This window comes from Parus major, chromosome 15, assembly GCF_001522545.3.
Source record: "Parus major isolate Abel chromosome 15, Parus_major1.1, whole genome shotgun sequence".
Classification (NCBI taxonomy): domain Eukaryota; kingdom Metazoa; phylum Chordata; class Aves; order Passeriformes; family Paridae; genus Parus; species Parus major.
The window spans coordinates 11,434,844-11,453,561 of record NC_031784.1 but is presented as its reverse complement, the minus strand read 5'-3'; the positions used below and the strand labels follow the sequence as shown (position 1 = coordinate 11,453,561).

Here is an 18,718-nt window from a genome sequence, read left to right as displayed (position 1 = left end):
CATCACTTGGACTGAGTGCCAGATAAACTGTACATGTGGCTCGTCCCTAAGTAAGGAGAAGTAAATTTCTGTCAAGGGTACAGAATAAGAATCCTTATTTTATTTCAAATCAAGTACTGGGTATGCTTCCAATGGAAAATTAACAACCCTAATTTAAACTATGAGGAAAATGGAAAGGATATGTTGGATTTGGAAGTAGACAGCTGGAGAAGAAATGCAGTAGTGAAAGCAGTTATGAAACAAAACAAGCAATCACAATCACTTCTGCAAATGTGGAAGCCTGAAATACTTCAGGATACAAGTCCACTAATTACAAATCTGGCAAATATGCCTCTACAGCTTTACCTCTGTGCTGGCAGGAAATAGGAAAATAGATCATCAAGAAACCTAATTACTATTCTTCTGGACTTCCTAATGTATCAGCAGTTTAAGTGTTGGTATTTTGATCACTCTGTTCTGGAAGAGCTGTTTGATTGTTCTCTCTCAGACCAGAAATAACTTAAAGCTTTCTTAGTTCATTGTCCATCTGTCCACAATGTCTTGTTTTATACTGGCTCAGAGAGCTTACTGTAAAAAAAAAAAAAAAGCCTTTTACTTTCAGATACAAGACTGACATATTTAGGACATCAGAGAATTTATAAATAAAAAAAAAAAAATACAGAATCAGCTGGAAATCCCTATGAGTACATGTTTCTCTTGAGGTAACAGAAAGCTTAAGTGGGCTCGTGAAAGTTCAATTCCCGAAGCATTCTTGATAGGAAAACCAATCAATAATAATTACAGCTATGTGTATCAACAATAATCATTAAATAATCTTTCCTGCAATTTGTTTATAGAGGTAATGGTAGTAAACAAGAAGTGCTTTGTCTGCTGAGTAAGAGAAAATTGACATTTTTAAAGCAAGGCAATTTTATTATTTAGCCTGTGTGCTAGTTTGAAAAAAGGACATGCTGGCCTAAAATGAGCTACTGCTAAAAAAATGATTAGGATGGTTTGAGCTAAACTCCATGGCTTTTTGCCTAAATGAAATTAATGCAAGTAAGACAGTACATACTGTAACTTTCAACAATCACATTATTCTCAGATATAAAGAAATTTTGGGGCTGAAACCAACAAATTTTTATCAAATATTATCTGTCCTTAGGTTTAGTTCATGTAACTTGGGGTTATTATACCAATAAGTTAAAAAAAAATAAAAGAAAATAATGTAGTGTAAGGTAAATAAATGATCATCTGCTTTAAGTAATTTCCTTGCAACTGCACTCTAAGCCTTATATTCATTAGCTTTGCACAGCATCCAACTGCAGCATTTAGTGAATAATGCAATCACAAAATTGCATATGCTGTTAAATGGAATAATGGATGAGCTCTCTAGAAATTAGTACTCAAACACAGAAGGAGTGACAGGATAGAAGCTGGAAACCGCCCCCCCAAAGTTTTCTCAAGATGTTTCTTTGGCTCCTTAATTACTCATGAATATCTTCTATTCTCCTATGTAATCTAAGAATTAGCCTCTCAGGTCGGCTATTTGTAACAGTGAGTAATACCCTCTAGTGGTACACACTGGAAAATGAGCTGGACAAAGAATGATTATTTCTTTTTTCACTGTTAAAGAGTTAAGGTAAGATTTCATCTAAATAACATAAATAACCCTCTATCTCTGTATAACACAGGACATCACTGGTCTGTCTAGAGGTGCTGGTTAAAATGGAAAATGCACTGCACTGAGTTAGATGTCAGTTAGAAACAGCTGGGTCTTTAATCACTTGTTTGCAGAGGAAACAAATTGCCACCTGCAGTCTGGAAGGAGTGGTTCTAGTGATACCCAGGTCAGGGGTATGTCCTTACATCTGAAGGCTACATTTAATTCCTACAAATAACTCTGTAGGCAAAAAAGGAATATTTATCAGTCTCTAATGTTGCAGTGTAATTAAGTCTGTATTACCACACCCTGTGTGCAGTCCAGAGTTCACTATCAAAAAATATTTTCTGGAAAAGCTCATAATCAGGGCTTCCTGAAGTTGCCAGCTCTTTTGTTTTATTTGCCAATTGGCAAAGGTTCAGAGATGGAGGTGAAAATTGACAGTGCTGAAGAACAGAGTCCAACAAATGCCCCTCTTATCAAGAAAAAGATATTGAACTTATTTAAACAAATTTGCAAATACTCTTGAATCTTTTTCCAGAAGCCCAGTTTACCAAAGCAGAGTAATCTAGGTCTGTTTTGAAATCCTCTTTGCTTCCATAAACAGAATACCCCCAAGTAGGGGGAATATCCAGGAACTTACTGCATTTCTCTGAAGTAGCACATCCATGTGCAGTATTTGTCACAATGTCACTTTACTAGTCCCATGTCATTCTGATTGTCACTGGTTTGGCCTTTTAAACCCCATTATTGCTGTAAGATTTAAAAGCTTTTGGTAGTTTTCCAGGATTTTCTGGTGGCACTGATTACTCCACCCCTCCAAGAAGAAGGATCTCATAATGTTCAGTATGACACTGGTTCAGATTTTAAATCAGCTTCTAACCTAATGTTAAGCAAGTTGGTAGTCAGCAACCAATTATTTTAAGGCCCCATGAAGGAAGGATTTACTGTGCCTTATCTTTCTCAGCTGGCATTAGTTCAGCTACTGCAGGGTCTTGGACCAGTGCAATAGTCCATACTTCTTGTTATCTCACTATTTTTCTCTTTTGCTGTGGCAAACTAATCTCTGTTCTCTTTATTCTCTTCTAAAGCATATAATAGAAGAATGAAGAAGTTGCCCATCTCCCAGGCTAGGGTAACTTTGCCAGTACTGCTGTAGGATATAATGAAACTTTCAGCCACCACATCACTGTTAATAAAACGGAGACTGCAGTTAAAAAAGTTCTGACAAGAATTTATTAATTTATGGTTGAGAACAAATGTGTCTGACAGTGGAATGATGAGATTGCCATATTCTGTACAGAGAGATTTTTCTAGAAATCTTCTTTCCACTGTGTTGACAGAACTTACAGTATAGAAGTTCAGGAGTGGGTGTCAGTTCACAGACTCTCAGCCAGTTACAAGGATGGCTGCATGCCCAGATGAGATGAAGGTTCAGACTTTCTTGCTACTGTTCCTGTTTCTGTATGTTCACTCTTGCTGAAAAACTAATCAAGCTGTCTGACACCTGGCACAGGAGGGCAGCACTAGGTGTTACCTTCCTGTATTAAGCTGGCTAGGAAATTTTATTACCCAAAAGAAAAGGAAAAAGAAATCTCAAGGAGCTATTTTAAGCTAAAAGCTGGAAGGAAAGAAGCTAGTCAAGCTGAGCCTTCTGTGCTTTTTTTTTTTTTTTCTGTCCATGCTGAAGGCTGAGAAAAGCCTCCTTCAAACTACAAGAACCTCTATACAACTGGGGGAAAATGGCAGTTGTGTGGTTACTTTAAAACCACTGCTTTCTGGCAGATGGGCAGGTACTAAGTGCATTTTGTGCAGAACACTTGCAGATGGGCAGATATTGACTGTGAATGGCATTTTGTGCAGAACACTTATTTTTAAAACCTTTAAATACTTTTATGTATATAAGAAAGACATATAAAATCTCTCAAGTACTTTTCCCAAGCCTTAGTTTCCTCATCCACTGGCAAAAAAAAAATAAAATAATTAAAGCTTTCTAATCTTCACTTGAGTTGTCAAATTCCTCCCAGTCTGATACGCTCATAACTTCTGATGGAAAGTCAAGGTGATGCTTCATTCGGTCTGCGTGCCATTCTGAGAGCCACTTCTCTGATTCCATTAAAATAGCCCTGGGCAACGTGAGGACACAGGCAGCCATCCCAGAAATATCATCCTCCAGCTGGGGTCCTTCTTCCCAACAGTCTCTCTCTGCATCATAAATGTGGACATAGTCCATGCGGATTCCCCTGTTGTGGGATCTGCCTCCCAAGACATAAATCCTGTTGTCTAAAACCGCGATGCCTGGCTCTCCATGTCCTGCAGGAAGTGGACATACATTTGTCCACTGATCTGTGCTTGGCTTATAGCAGGCAACCTGTAAAACAAAAAAAGAAAAGAGAGAAGCTAAAACTGAACTTGTATCCTAGTGACAGAGCTTGGCTGTAAGGTAAACTGTTTAGGGAGGAATACCATCAGTCTTTTTTGCCAGTGTTGATAATGGAGACAGCATATGACCATCTAATACAAGTACAGTGCTCAGCAGAAAATTGTGCATAGTTGCCACATAGCTTTGGAATCACAAATTCTGACCCTGTTGCTGGAGTAACAGCTGTATGTCATTCCAAAAATGTATACAAAAGTGAGAGAGATAGGGACACGTGCTAATATAAGCCCGGACATAATGCACCTGTTTGCATTAGAAAAAAATGCTGGAACATGTAAATATGATAAATCTGCTAAGCTGCCTCTGCGCCATATGTTGGAGAGTTTTAGATTTCATTGGCTACCTACTTTTGTTTCCAGGCACCTTCTTATCATTCAGATACACTCTGCAGCTCGATTTAATTCTGCCATCTCCACTGGCTCTATAAAAAGTTACTTTTTGTCTCTTCTTTTCAAGTCTCTAGGAGTTCTAGGGGCTAGAATAAGGTTCAAGAGAATTCTCTCCAGACATCTCTTACCATCAGATACTGCACATTTTAATTGCATTATACAACTGCCATCCAACATATCCTTAACAGCTTTGCCCTGCAATTACACATTGGTAATTCAAAAGTTCTCCACTTAGAAAAAATGCACGTAAAGGCAGCATGAAGTAAATTAAACTGATGTGCTACTTACTGGGCATATGCATGCCAATGAAGCTGTCCATCAGAGATGCTTTAAAATTGATAAGAATTCCAAGTGCTAGAGCTTTAATGCTTTGTGGGTGAGAAAAAGTGTTCAAGACAGACAAAATAAATAAATCATTGCCTGTTCTGCAGGTGAGTGGGGGAGAGGTCATCCAGCAGCCATTGCTGAACAGACAGTTTTATTTGCACAGTTAGCAGGAGAAAGACATTACACCTAAGTGCCAGCATGCATGAGAAACCAAGCACAGACACAGGTGTGACATGGTCTCACCTGGTGAACGTCCCTCCTGTAGCCAGAATCGTTGTTGCTTCCCCCGATGACGTAGAGCTTTCCCAGCAGTGCAGCCATCCCGTGCCACGCCCGTCTCACTGGGCCGTCTGCCAGGACATCCCAGCGGTCAGTCCTTGGGTCATAGCACTGCAGCTCCTTCAAATAATCCTCTCCTCTCCTCCCACAGGTGATGTACATCTTCCCATCCAGCGCTGCTCCTGCATGGGCGTACACCTGCACCACCACACCAATGGCAAAGCGAGAGGTTGAGGTCTGGATTTATGGATTTCTCCCAGTTTTGAAGCAGGGAATAGACATGAAGGGAGTGATATTCCTCATGAGTTACACAGAGATCAAAAGCAGAAAGGATTTTCTTATGGACAGTTCTAAGATATTAGTATAGTGGATTTCTGAATGAAACACACTAGAATTTCGGAAACTTCCAGAACAGCAGCATCCTCTGTCTTTATTGTTCCTTGATTAGAAGATCATTCATACTATAACTTTACTCCCTAATCTACTTAGAAGCCTTTTTATTGGTGATTTTTCCTATACAAGCAGTGTTATCAAGAATGCAAATTATTCTACTTAGTAGCACTCAGTTCAGGCTTTTAATGTTTTCACCACTGACACACATTTATTATTTGTTTTATTAATAGTTTTAAGGATTAACAAAATAAAGGTGCAGGCAAAATCAACAAGCAACAGGAAAAATAAGCATTTAACCGGAAAATGTAATTTACATATGCTATTATTTTATTTTCTTGTTGTCCATTTATTGCATATACAGAGTTTACTACTTTCCATCTGAATATCAGCAATTCAAAGTTACACCTGAGAAAAACATCTAGCAAGATTAAATCAAGAACTGGGGAATTGTGATAGCATGTGTGGCTAATGCACTCCTTACCTCCTTCTTCAGAGGTGTCACATATTCCCAAGTGTTGGTTTTAGGATCATACCTCTCCACTTCCCTCAGGTCTTCATGGTAATCTCGGCCTGCGACAGCATAAATATAGTTGTCCACGACACAAACACTGAGGTCAGCGTGCTCTTGCTGCAGGGACTGGATCTGGAACCATCTGTTGTGTCGTGGGTCATACCTTGTAAAAGAGTGGGATCAAAGAAAGTTATTCCTGCAGCCAGAGAATCACTGCTGGAATACCAGACAGTTCCATGGATGTGGGTTACTGCACTGCCTTCAGCTGAAATTGAGCTCATCTGTAAGTGATGTGAAATTTGGCCTTGTCGGCATTTTATTATTAGCAAAGTTGTTTTATTCTATTTATAGAAGATAGATTTAAATAGCATTTTAGCTGACACCATCATGCTGTAAAAGCCTAGGTTTTCCATTATCTTGTACACTCCTGTGTATGTAGGTTACATATCACAATCTCTATTTGCACAAAGCCATTATACGAGGTAACACAGTCTAAAAATAACACGGAGACTGAATCTGGATCTTCAGGAAGGGCATAAATATGTGGTGGGTTCTTTGATTCTTTTCCCCAAATATCTGCTGCTCAAAGTGAATCTCATTATTCACTTTCACATCAAACTATCTCTCTCATCTGGAAATTTTAGTTACATAGAAAACTGGTAGAGAATTGAAACTATGCATGCCATAAAATAACAGCAACTCAGCTAAGACTTGGTAAAATGAGCACAACATAAAAGCAAAAGGGTTTATATCTGTTTTTGCAATGTAATGGGCATGAAGATCTAAACCTGATCCTTCCTCCTGCTCTTTTCCCTGTCACACAGTAATGTAAAACGACTCTGGAATGCTGCTATTGTGCACACAGATTTTTGAAAATCTGCTACCAATAGCATTTTATTTAAAATGCTTTTGTACTGGGACAAGAACTATACATAGAAGACTTCCAAAAAATGCTAGTTAGAGAACATCTAGACAACCCAGAGTTCAGGTTCATTACTACTTCCCACACTTTTAATACTTCCCTCCTCCAACAAGACAGAAAGAAGCATGAGTAATACTCTTGAATGAGTACCTGTTTCTACACTGTCAGGCTTGGCTTGGTCTCATAAGCACTGCTGGGAGCTGCCTGTTACTATGAAGCTCATTTCTTGTGTTTTCTTCCAGTGAGGCTCCTGCTCAGCTCCTAATCTTTGGGCTGGCAAGTGTACTGACTGTCTACTGGCTTACTGACTCAGAAATGGGCAACAGGGTGGCAATAAAATGAATAGCAGGATTATCCTTATCTTACCTCCAACATCTTGACTCCGCTCGAAAACCACTTACATTGTTGTCTCCACCAATTAAATATACAAAATTATTGAGAACAGCAATCCCTTGGTTGGACATTCTGGGGGCTAGCGCAGCTGTAAAGTGCCTCCACTCCCCCAACAAGGGGTTCAGATACTTGGCTTGATCACTGAGGACAATGGATGGAGTAGAATGCATCCCTCCAAATCCCACTACACACTGGAACTCTGATCTCAGCTGTGTCTGGGAGCTCTGAAGCATTGGCTGAAGACATTCATTCTTGTGGTACATTAATGCATCTGCAACTGTATCCTTTAAAGGACATGGACTTAATTTGTCGTGAAGCCTTTGCAGGATCTGGGGTTCCATCAGAGGAAAACGAACTGTCTCAAGGAGCTTAAGGGGCTCCATCAGGGAGACCTGATCTGTCTCCAGTTCCTCTGGAGAATAGTGATAAAAAAGTGCTCCATCATAAACTTCAAACTCATAGTTAACCTCCAAACGGTTGCTGCTGAGAAGGGAGTAGACCTTCTGCAGGGGTAGCTGTCGGTACACTTGTGTCCTTGAGAAAGCTGTAAAGTTCTTCAAAATGTAGGAGTCCAGCTGCTCACTCAAATGCCTCAAGTCATAGTGGTCAGCTAGTCTGTACACATCAAGGATGTTCTCTTCATCTACCCAGGACATGAGGAAATCACAACAGAACTTAATGACTTCTGGAATCTGCAAGAGAGAGAGAGATTTTTCATTTCAGACACCACCTGCCCCACACTTGAGGGACAGGGGACTGAAGCCTGGGATGACTTTAAGGAAATTATCCACAAAATGTATGCTCTCTTCACAGTCTGACCACCACACTCACTTGTGCCCTGTTCACCTTTCTCCAGAGAAAGAGAACTCAGTGTGGCTCTGAAAATGAATGTAATACAGCTCTTCTAGCCACACTGTACTGCAAGACTGAGTTTGGCTTCAGGTGCAGCAGCAGTGTGTCTTCCAAGACACGTGGGACACTGGGCAGCAGGGCTGCCTGCTCTTCAGCCTGCCCTGGAGCAGTCAGCAAAACAGATACAGAGGACATGGTGATTCCATCTGTGTTTGTTTTTTCAGAGCACTACAAACATACTATATCAAAGATTGTAACAAATACATCACTCAAGTGCTTAGGGAGCCATTGGAAAGGAAAATGAGTATTTAGTATTGTCTTCTGAACGCAATTTGAAGTTGTATCTGGCAGGAGGAACTACTGGCAAAGAACTAACTGCTGTCCAGGAGCCTCTCTGCTAACAAAGTGTGTAAAAACCAACCAAAGCAAGCACTCACAAAGTTTAAGATTAAGTACCAAAGCCTTGTACAGCAGTTAGCTGCAGGGGAAATTAGGGAAAAAAACCCTTGTCTTAAAAGCACATGAACTCTGCACTTAGTGCAAATCACAGTGGCAGGATTTCCTGTAGTGATGGAGTCAGGAGAGGTCATGTGCCTGTGGACTCACTTGGGGATGACCTTGAGCATCACAACAATTTCTGAGCCTCAAAACCTATTCTTTACCATAGGCCAGGGATATTCTCTTTCAGGGAAGCTTTCATAAGCAGCTCAGTGAAAGTGGATGCTATATAAAATGCTCTTCTAGATGAAATGGGTAATGTCTTAAGTAAAGAAACCATTGGCACAAATGAGATGTACACCCATTCATTGTCCCTATCCTTCCACAGTTAGTTCCAGTGGATACAGCATCCCCAAAATCCTTATCATGTCCATGCTCCTGCTCACCTCTTAACCCTCCCTCTAACCAGATATCCATGTTTTCTGTTTCTTTCACCATTGCTTTTGTTTCCTGTTTCTTTTTTGTCACATCTCCCAGTACCTCACCTGAAGTTGACAGGCTGCAGCTAAGGTTTCCTGTACACTGTTCACACTGAGTTCCAGCTCAGAAGTGTAAATGAAGTTCAAGATTTTACACATTGCATTGTAGGAGATGCCATGAATATGAACTTCTTCTTGTTCCATCTCTCTCAGTCCTCCTGCAAACATTCCTCTGCAAAACAGACAAGGGCACATGCTATGGCAGATTTGCAGTGAAGCTATTTCCAGTTTGCTCATCTTATGTTGTCCTGGGAACATAAAAAATATTCAGAAATACAAAAACCTAGCTAGACATTTTTATGTGATTACCTCTTCTCTAAGTTAAGAGTACAGGCATTTAGGACCTAAGAAAGTAACTCTTCATTGTGCAGGAAAACAGTAGGGGCAACCAAGAAGGTACAACAGGTGAAGGACTTAAATACAGACCCAGTATATATGGATAGTCAATGGTCAAAGGCACATACTCTGGGTGTGGGGAAAGAGGAAACACAGAGGAATTGGGACAGTGGAATTTTTTTCTAAGGTAGAGCAGATCTTCCTTCAAACTTAGAAGTTTGTCTGTATTGTCTTGGGTGTTTGCTTTATGAAAACAAAGGAACTGCTAATCAAATTGATTGGGGACTGCCTGGTTTAATGGCCAGTGAGTCACCTCCAGTGAGTTTTTGTGTATTATGCAATGGTCACCACAAGTCTTACAATGCTAAGGATATGTTAAAAGCCACTTAGAGTGCTCTTAAGCAGAAGACACCAGTTCAGACAGTCTCTCCTCTTTATAAACCTCCAAGTACCACAGTGAATTTAGTGGAGGTAAGCTCAGTGTGCAGGAACAAGAGCTTTATTTCTGCAGAGAAATAACAGAGAGATGAATAAAGCCATAGTTAGTACTGTGAAACAGCCTCAGCTCCATCTTACAGGTCGGATTTTAGATTCAGAAGGAGTATGCCCAGACAGAAGATTTGGATGTCGCTGTTTTGACTGACAGTCACAGCCGTGTTTATTCCTGAAGCGTACCTGAAGTAGTCACAGGACGCGGCCAGAAGGATGCGATGAGCCTCGATGGGTTTGTCTTCCACCACCAGAACCACATCGAAGAGGATGCTGCTGTCCCGGAGAGACACCAGGCCGCTGAGCAGCGCCTGCGAGTGCTCTGCACTGCGGTAAGTGTTGCTGCTGCGCTGCTGGAGGGAGGGCTCCAGTGGAGCTTTGTGTGCCTGAGTCAGCTCCTGATCCTCCGCCATCCCAGGCAGAAGTGCTCAGCCACCAGCTGCAGCAGAATGAAATCTGTGAGACAACAGAATCAGCAAAGGTTTGTGCCTTTTGCTTTACAAACGCTCCTCTGACCCTTGCCTGTCACAGAAAATAAAGCAACTCTTCAGTCAATGGAGAGACAGTTCTGTCCTGAACAAATTATTCCAAACTATACTGAAAACAGACAGATGGACACCAGCACACCAAAGCAGCAGAATAAGGTTATCCAAAAACAAGGATTCTGACTCCTGGGTTTTCAGACCAATTATCAGAGTGTGTGTCACATGGGTATTTTTTTTTCTTAAGCAAGAGTTTCACTTCCCAATCCATTATCAAAACCCCCTGTTTCTTTTGCATTTCTGCATCATCTGCAACAAAAAATGGACCAAAATTTTTTCCAAATTTGAAATTGCCTAATATTTTCAGGTAACTTTTCTGCAATATAAACTGCACTTTCCATCTTTCTCTTAATATTTTACCACAGAATCAGAAAGATCTCCACTTTCACTGTGCTTGCTTTTCCCATTTTCTGTAGCTGAGCACATTTCCAACCATAATTGTACAAAATACTGTATGAAACTCTATGCTTCAAAGTGAGTTTCTTTATTTTGGCAACTTCAAGCTAGCTTGCACAACTACTTTCCTGTGAGTCCCTGCAGAAAGGAGGTATTTCCTCCAGAATGGGCACTGTCCAAGGCTATCCTGTACCTTTTTCTAGTGCTGCCACTGACACACTGGGAAGGTCCCCTATGGCACATTGGGAAACACCTGTAAAAAGCTATCTGGAAGTGACTGTGTTTCATGTCTATGGTTAAGCAATCATAATCTCATGAATCCTGTTCTACCATCCTGTAATTTACCCTGTCCATTGTCTCTGAAGAATGTCAGAAGTCATAGCAGTCAGAACTTATAGACTCTATCCAGTTGTCAGAGCACATTAAAAAACACCCCCTATTAACAAAAGGAAGTGAGCTGATATGGCTGCTAACACATTCATAAGATCCTCTCTTCAGCAGCCTGGGAAATAGCTTAGTGCCACAAGGGATAGTCACAAGGGGTTAGCAGCAGTCAGGGAAGCAAAAGAGAACAAACTCAGCAAATCCAAACAGTGAAGCAATGGAACCATTGTTTAATTGTGCCAGCCATAGGCAGTGAGTGCAGCACTGCAGATCTCTCAAAATACTGCAGGTATTCTGGGTATGGCAGCAAGGAAGGAGCTACCCAGATGACACCAAGAAATATGAAAATGTTTATTATTCTGCCTGAGAAAGTTACCCTACAAACAAAAGGAAGGTGGTGTTGCATGGTGAATGGGATGGAAAACCCCTGAAAAAGTGTATAAATGTTTATCTGCTCTTTATCTGCAGTAAAACCAAGACAGCAGCTGAGAAGAGGAGCTCTGACAAGACAGCCTTCTGAGGAGCACTCAGGTCGATTAGAGAGGGAAAACTATCCATGATCAACTGAAGAGATGAGTAATGGGTTATTTTTCATGACAGGCTGATGCTTTTCCTAGAAATCAAATGAAAGCAGACAAAACATTACTGTATCATTGCATTTGCTCCTGGGGAATACAAAGAGTGATGGATTGAGGAAAGGGAAATAATATAGTAAGAAAGGCAAGTAAAACAGTGAGTGTTACATGATGTTGATCAGAAATTTCCCATTTCACTGAAAGGAAATAAATGCAGCAAAACCAAAGTAGGGTGATCTATGGTCCAAATGAGGAACTGATTAACTCTGTTGAATGTGGTTAAAGCTCCAAAACAGGTTATATCTTTTCCTCTTCTTAGAGAGCTGTATCAAAAGAAGTCCCTATGGAAGTAAAACCACTGTATCAAAAGCAGAAGAAAAAGCAACAAATTAACTATTTTCTGAATCCAAAAATGGATTTGAAAATCCAATCAATTTGGAATCTCGTGGAGAGGGGAAACAACATGAGCTGTGCTACAATCTTCTAGTGTATCATGTACTGCCTTCATTGGAGAGAGGGAGGCCAAGGCAAGGTGAGAGAAAATAAAACTACACAGGCCACTGAAGCCCTGTAAACAAGTGTTAGCAAAGAAATGTATTGTTATATAGATAGATGGTTATAGAGATAGATGCAGGGTAGAGTGGGAAACCCATATAATAATGCAAACCTTTATTTATTTAATTTTAATTAATATTACTGATGATACTGTTCAGAATACACTCTCTATCTGAATAATCTTAAAAAGTAACAGAAAAGGGGTGAAGCTTTCAGTAAGCAAAGCCCCAGAAGAGATCTGATCTTACAGATGTGGTAACTGGAACCAGGAAGATTAAATGGTATTAAGAAAGAGAGAAAATATAAATAAATTAAAAGGATAAATCATTCAGTGATTCTGTAGCCAGAATGAGCATTAGTATCTGAATAGTTCTCAGTAGCAAGTGGGGGCTGTCTTGGAGATCTGCAGGGAGTTTATCTCACATTTAGTTTGAATAGATACAGACTTGAATTATGCCACAACTATTATCAAGAGCTGAATAAACCTGCTCTGCCATGACCACCCAGTGTGGGCAAAAGAGATGCTGGGAGTGCAGCTGAACCATCCTCCACAGCTGATTTTTGGCTGGTTAACAGCTGAACCTACAGATATTTTGCTACGCTCAAATTTCTGAATTCTGGCAGTCCTCACCTCCTGTTTTCAGCTTCTGCCCCTGGGTTGTACCTCAGCTGTCACTGCCAAGCTGGACTGTCCCTCAGGGTGGTCACTCAGGCTTGCACATCATTCTAATGAACTGCTCCCAGCCTATAAAGGTGAACATTTGTAGTATTAGTCCATAAACTCTGCCTGACATATGTGGTTAAGTCTTCCTTGAGCCAAAAGCCAAGGAAAGCCTCCTAACTCTTGCCTAGATAGATTCAGGAGCTGGTAGAAAAGAGGTGTAGGACCTAGAAGGGCACAGGGTGGCTGTGGGGGATGTGGCCAGAAGGATTCCCTGAGCTGTGTGTGCTCAGCTCTGGAACAGCTGCACCAGGAGCAGCTGGGGTCCGTTGGGCAGGAGGGTGCAAAGAGCGGCTGCTGAGGCTGAGTTAGTGGGGTTCTGTTGTGTTCTTCTTTGAAAGAGAAGTGAGATGGATTTGGCATTTGAATTTTCTGCATTAAATGCAGTGTGTTTGCTGAGCTGATTGATAATTCTGTGTATTTCTTTGGGTATTGTTGTAAATGCTGATTACAAAATTGCTGAGGAGGGATATTGCTGTTAGCACAGCACCCTGCTTCTCAAACTGTGTGGTCTGACCAGTGTGCTTTCTGCCTTTGTTACTGTCTAAAAATCTCTTTTGCTTAATCTTTATTAAATAAAAAACAGAAAAAAACCCCAAAGCTGCCTAAATGTAATGTAAGCAGGACAGTTCTGGATGGAGAGACAGAGCAAGTTTTTTCCCTCTATATTGAGCTTCTCTACTGTCAGCTTCTTGTTTGTAGGATGTACCCGAGGCCTCTCTGCTCTCTTCTGTTATTGTGAAAACAGCTCTGTGACTGAAACAAGTTCTTAGAAATCTGAGTAATATGTTCTTTCCCTTCTCTTCCTGAGATAGTTTCTCAGTTCTGGTCAGCTGTTAGCATTGGGCACCAGTGGCTGAGCACTGCAGAACTAACCCATAAGGTGGGAAAAATGAGGAATCCTTTGAGCTCACTGTGCTTCTTTAACAGCAGCAAAGATAAAAAGTGTTCTCTCATGTTCTGTGAGATGTTGTCTGCAGAAACAGGGGAAGGCAAGTGGTTCCAGCTTTGAAATTGCAGGGAAAATCAAGCTAGACATTTGCTTTGCTGGCTGCACAATGCATTTGAGCCTACAGTTATGTTAGTTTGTCTTTTAGAGGATGTGGGTTAATGTAGTGATTAATTTTAAGGTATTACAACTGAGTGTCCAGTACATAAAGAAGAAAGCATATGGGACCAGTAATTGTATGTGCATGTCTACAAGCAAGTGTAGGAAGATGTTGACTGTTTGTCACTTTGAATCAAAGAGATAAAAAAACTACAACAGGCAAAAAAATCCCCTATAAATGGCAAAAACCTCGGGGGTACCTAGAAACACAAGACTGCTCTTTTTCAGCAGACTGAAATCTTATACATTCTGTGCCTGGATTCCAACTGAGAACCAAGAGAAGGCAGCCACGCCTTGCAATGGAGGGAGCATGAAAGAAGTTGAGTATTTCCTTCTGTTTCCTGTGTTATATACCAGTGGTCTCTGGTAATAAGCTGTGGACACAGTGAAAGCTACAATGTCTCAGTGACTTGCAGATAACTCTGTGTGGTTGTCTTGTATTCAAATTCTATTTTTACAACATGCTTCTGCAGATTACTGGCATGAAGAAAAGTGGAGGTCTTAGGTTTCTAATTATTCAACTGAAATAATTCATTAACTACCCATGAAGAGTTGTGGTAATTTTTAAAAAACAAAATCCCCTCTCTGATCAACAACAGAATACTTGCTTTCACAGTAGAGGTATGTGGCTTATGACTGAGGAAGTTGTCACTGGGACAGGAGGAATTTAGGGAATGCACTGTAGTTTGATCAATGGCAAAATGGTGAGAAACTGCTACGGTGGTTGCTCTTGTGCTCACTGAAAATCCTTATCCTTTTAAGAACACAAAGTCTAGGAATGGAGTAACTCAACTAGAAGCAGAGGGGAAGGGAAAAGTTAAAGGCATGGCAAACTAGATATGGTAGAGTAGAATGCAGTGTCTGTCCTAATGACATTTTTCAACACAGATCAGCTGTCACACCATGGTGTCCCTGTGCTGCCAGCACAGCTAACTCAGCCTCTATTTTCTGGTGAGGGTGCTGTGCTCTCATGTGGTGAGGATCATTTTCAGTGCTGAAGTCAGTTGTTGGTGTTGTGTGCTATGATACACACCTAGCCAAATATTCACCCCTTGTTTGACCAGCATCCAGGTCAGAGAGATGCTCCCACTGTGAGGTGCATGTGTGGATTTGGGGATGTCTTTTTGTAAAGTTGTGCTGGCAGCCTTGAGTCTCTACTGTAGAGAAATGGCTGGATGCAGAAAGGATTAACCAAGTTAGTTTCTATGGAAACTCAGACATTTTTGTATTCAAGAGCTCGTGGCTGTCAGTTACATCACTACAAAGAGGTGTTTTACGCAGATAGTGATATTTTCTCGTGCATCAGCTGTGCCCAAAATAAACTCGAGCTTGCTGGTGTCGGGTATCCAAATCTGTTTAGCTTACTGCCATATGGACAGGTGGCTCAAGCTTGGTGGGGGTCCCATGCTTTCTTAGAAATGTGGAATAATTTAGACTGGAAAGAAACTTGGGAGGTCTCTGGTCCAATCTGTGCTCAAAGCAGGGAATCCTTCAAAATCAGGGCAGGATGTGGAGAACCTTTGTCTAGTCAAGTACAAAATCTCCATCCTTGTCAGCAGTCAGAAAACTGATGGTTTAGCCACCAGATTTGTTTCTTCTTTAGCTGTCTGATTTTTTTTCCTGCAATTTGTGACACTTGCCTCTCATCACTGGCAGGGATGACTCCACAAAGGAGAGTTTGGCTCTACATTGTCCTGTGCCCATTAGGTAGCTTAAAAAATGTCAACTGGCTCTGCCTTATTCTTTTGCCCTGTGCTGAACAAATCCAGTGTTCTTGCCTTGCTTGTACCTTGTAAGTGTTCCTGCCCTGTATGGTTCCTCCACTGAATTCTCACGTTTTTCTTTCAGTATTGAGCTCAAAACTGGGCACAGTATTCCAATTTTTGGGGATTATGAATGCTCAATAGAATGGGAAAAAATAATTTCACGTGACCTACAGGCTGTGCTCTTGTTAACACAGCCCAGTATGAAGCTGGACCCCACTGGAGAAATCATATTCAACTAGCTGCTTGTCAGAACCCCCAGGGTCTCTTCTTCCAAAGCTACCTTGCAGCCAGGCTTGTCTTCTACCTGCTGTGATACCTGGAGTTACTCTTACCCAGCATGACTTTGCTTTTGCTGTTAAAAATGATGTATTTCCTCTTGGTCCCCTCTTAGAGCTTGCTGTCCTCTTTCTTGCAGGCCATATTCAGCAGAGCTTTTCCCTGACACACAACAACCAGTGTGGTGTGCTGGTTGGGATCCAAATAAAATAGGCCCTTTAAAGTCTTAGTGCATTGGAGGAATTTGAAAATCTGTCCCCTAAGGCTTCCCACACCTTCATCTCTCCCTAGGGAGTAACAAGGATTAGGATTTAAACCAGGCTTCAGCTGCAAGCCTGACAAAACAAGATACAGGGCTGGAGCAAAATGCTGAGCCTTGGGGGCTGCAGATGCCAGCAGGCAGAACCTGGCTATGGACCAGAATTTTAACGGGGCAGAGGACACACAAACAAACCCATCAACTAAGTCAGGGAGTGTGCAGAAAAGGGAGGCAGCTGGCTGCCTGCCAAAATAGTTGGGAAAACAAATGTGTTGCTACAAACAATAAAATGAAAAGCTAAACTATTGTTCATTCTAACTGGAGTGCAAATACCAGAATAATTCATCAACTATGTGATAATTTGTAATGGGCACTTGTGAGATTGCTACATAGAAGACAATTGAGTTCATGTTAATTGTAGACAAGACTTAAGCTCGTTTCATGCTTTTTCAAGGAAATGGGAAGAAAGATAAAGGGGAGGCAGAAGCTTTTATCAGTAATTCTTTCAGAATCCCTCTATGCATTCACAACCGTGCAAAAATAAGGATTCTAAAAGTACTCCATTTTAGGAACGTTCTACGAATACAAGAAACAACCCAAACAACTCCTTTTGACCGAGGTCCCCACAAAAAGAAAGAAAGGAGGATATTTGGTATTATATAATATCTCAGCATTATTTTTGAGCACCCAAATGATGGCGTGTTTTTGCCTGCTCTGTACACACAATCTTGCCTTATGTCGCTGATGGAAATATGCAGAAACACACTCTGAACTGACTTTCTGAGCCATTTTCAGTTTCTAGCATTAGTAGTATACTTGAATTGTGGGAGGAAACCAAAAGGCGTGGCTTGGGAAACAGCTTTTGCAAACTATGCTGGCACACAAATGTTGGCATTCATTCCTTTCAGCAAACACCTGGAGGGGTTTGCTGCTTTTTCCCCCATCCAACACATTACAAGTTATTTCTAAGACATATCCAGAATCAAAAACCTCATTTTAAATGTATATGACAACACCACCATGAAGAATATCTATTTTAAATAAATGGATATTTAAAATATTTTTTCCTCCCATGAATAATAGTATGACCTAACGAATAGGAGCTTCCTAATTTGAGTGTTTTACCTTATCTGTAAAAGATTTGCAACTTACCCATATTCACAGAACTGTAATGTTTTTTGTTGTGTATTTTTTGTGTAATTTATAAATTAGCCAATATGCTCAAAGAATTTTGAGGAACTCAGGTATCTGCCAAGACTTGAACCTGATTTATTGATTTGCTTACATCACATAATGACTTTTTAAATCTTCTAACAAACAAGGAGGAAAAAAAATAGAAAGTAATTATTTCTATGCCAAACACAACACTTAAATGACCTGGAAGTGAGCAAGGGCCTCTTCCAGCACTTTCCAGCTCCAGTTTCTCATGAAGATGAATATTTTCATACTATTCACCACATTAATTTTGTTCTGGCAGGCGTCTGTGGGGTTCTAACCCGTGAGTTAGACATTTCCCATCAGTGACACGGAATGAGCAGTTTTCTCTGCAGGGGAAGGTGACCTGGAATTGCACACCACTCAGTGAGGCAGCCTGGCTCTAGAGCAACCCTGTGACCAAGAGGTCAAAGCCAGGTCGAGCACAGTTGTGGTTTTACTTTCTGTTGCCGATCTGGCAATGCCTTTGCAGGTCCTGGCACCGCCGAGCTCCCCCTCCCGTGCCGGCAGCCCAGGCACCCTGCCCGGGCACCGGGGCCCGCCTCCACCTGCCGGCCGCCCTCAGCGCCTCCTGCCCCAGGGCTGCCCGGCCCGGCCCGGCCCGGCGGGACGCGGCGCTGGCACACGCTGCTCCGGGACCTGCTCTGGCCGCCTATCCCTCCCGGTATCCCCCGGTGTCCCGGGCAGCAGGACACGGCCTGGGCCCGAGGGGTGGGGTCGGCCCGGGACACGCTCCCACGCGCGGCCCCGGGGCTCCCCGGCGCCCCCGGGGAACGGCAGCGCCGGTACCGGCAAGGGAGCACCGGGCGGCCCGGCCGGGGCCCGCACTCCCTCGCCCCCGCCGCAGCACCTACCGAGAGCGGCGGCGGCGCCTCCGCCTTCATGTGCGACCCGGAACCACCGGGCGAGGGAGGGGCGGTGGCGGCCGGAACCGAGGCGGGCGGCGTGGGCGGCCCCAGCGCCGCCCGGGT

The 18,718-nt window shown here is 42.0% G+C and overlaps 1 protein-coding gene and 1 long non-coding RNA gene across 9 annotated transcripts; one reads left to right on the top strand and one right to left on the bottom strand.

Annotated features, from left to right (window-relative positions):
* Window positions 1-2,855: 2,855 nt before the first annotated feature.
* Window positions 2,856-18,707, bottom strand: KLHL22 (kelch like family member 22). 8 transcript variants are annotated; one of them, XM_033518048.1, is made up of 8 exons: window positions 18,602-18,699; window positions 17,910-18,093; window positions 10,137-10,406; window positions 9,132-9,297; window positions 7,270-7,988; window positions 5,952-6,144; window positions 5,042-5,275; window positions 2,856-4,013 (listed from the first exon to the last, which is right to left on the bottom strand). In XM_033518048.1, exons 3-8 carry the CDS (start codon window positions 10,361-10,363, stop codon window positions 3,636-3,638), a joined length of 1,917 nt encoding a protein of 638 aa, XP_033373939.1. In that variant the 5' UTR covers window positions 10,364-10,406; window positions 17,910-18,093; window positions 18,602-18,699; the 3' UTR covers window positions 2,856-3,635. The 8 variants fall into 8 exon arrangements, with proteins under 8 accessions (XP_033373939.1, XP_033373940.1, XP_033373941.1 ...); XM_033518049.1 differs by lacking the exon at window positions 17,910-18,093 and adding an exon at window positions 13,034-13,147 and having other exon boundaries at window positions 18,602-18,660; XM_033518050.1 differs by lacking the exon at window positions 18,602-18,699 and adding an exon at window positions 18,188-18,530.
* LOC107211630 lies at window positions 10,197-11,915 on the top strand. The gene is made up of 2 exons (XR_004499504.1): window positions 10,197-10,282; window positions 11,741-11,915. It is a non-coding gene; the product is annotated as an uncharacterized LOC107211630 (long non-coding RNA).
* Window positions 18,708-18,718: the final 11 nt, after the last annotated feature.

Coding starts and splice junctions, on each gene's coding strand:
- KLHL22 (XM_015643854.2), bottom strand. CDS start 10,363: ATGGCGGAGGATCAGGAGCTGACTCAGGCACACAAAGCTCCACTGGAG. Junction 6,145..7,269: donor GCGGAGTCAAGATGTTGGAG/GTAAGATAAGGA, acceptor CTCTTTTACAAG/GTATGACCCACGACACAACA. Junction 4,014..5,041: donor ACAGGAGGGACGTTCACCAG/GTGAGACCATGT, acceptor TTTGTTTTACAG/GTTGCCTGCTATAAGCCAAG.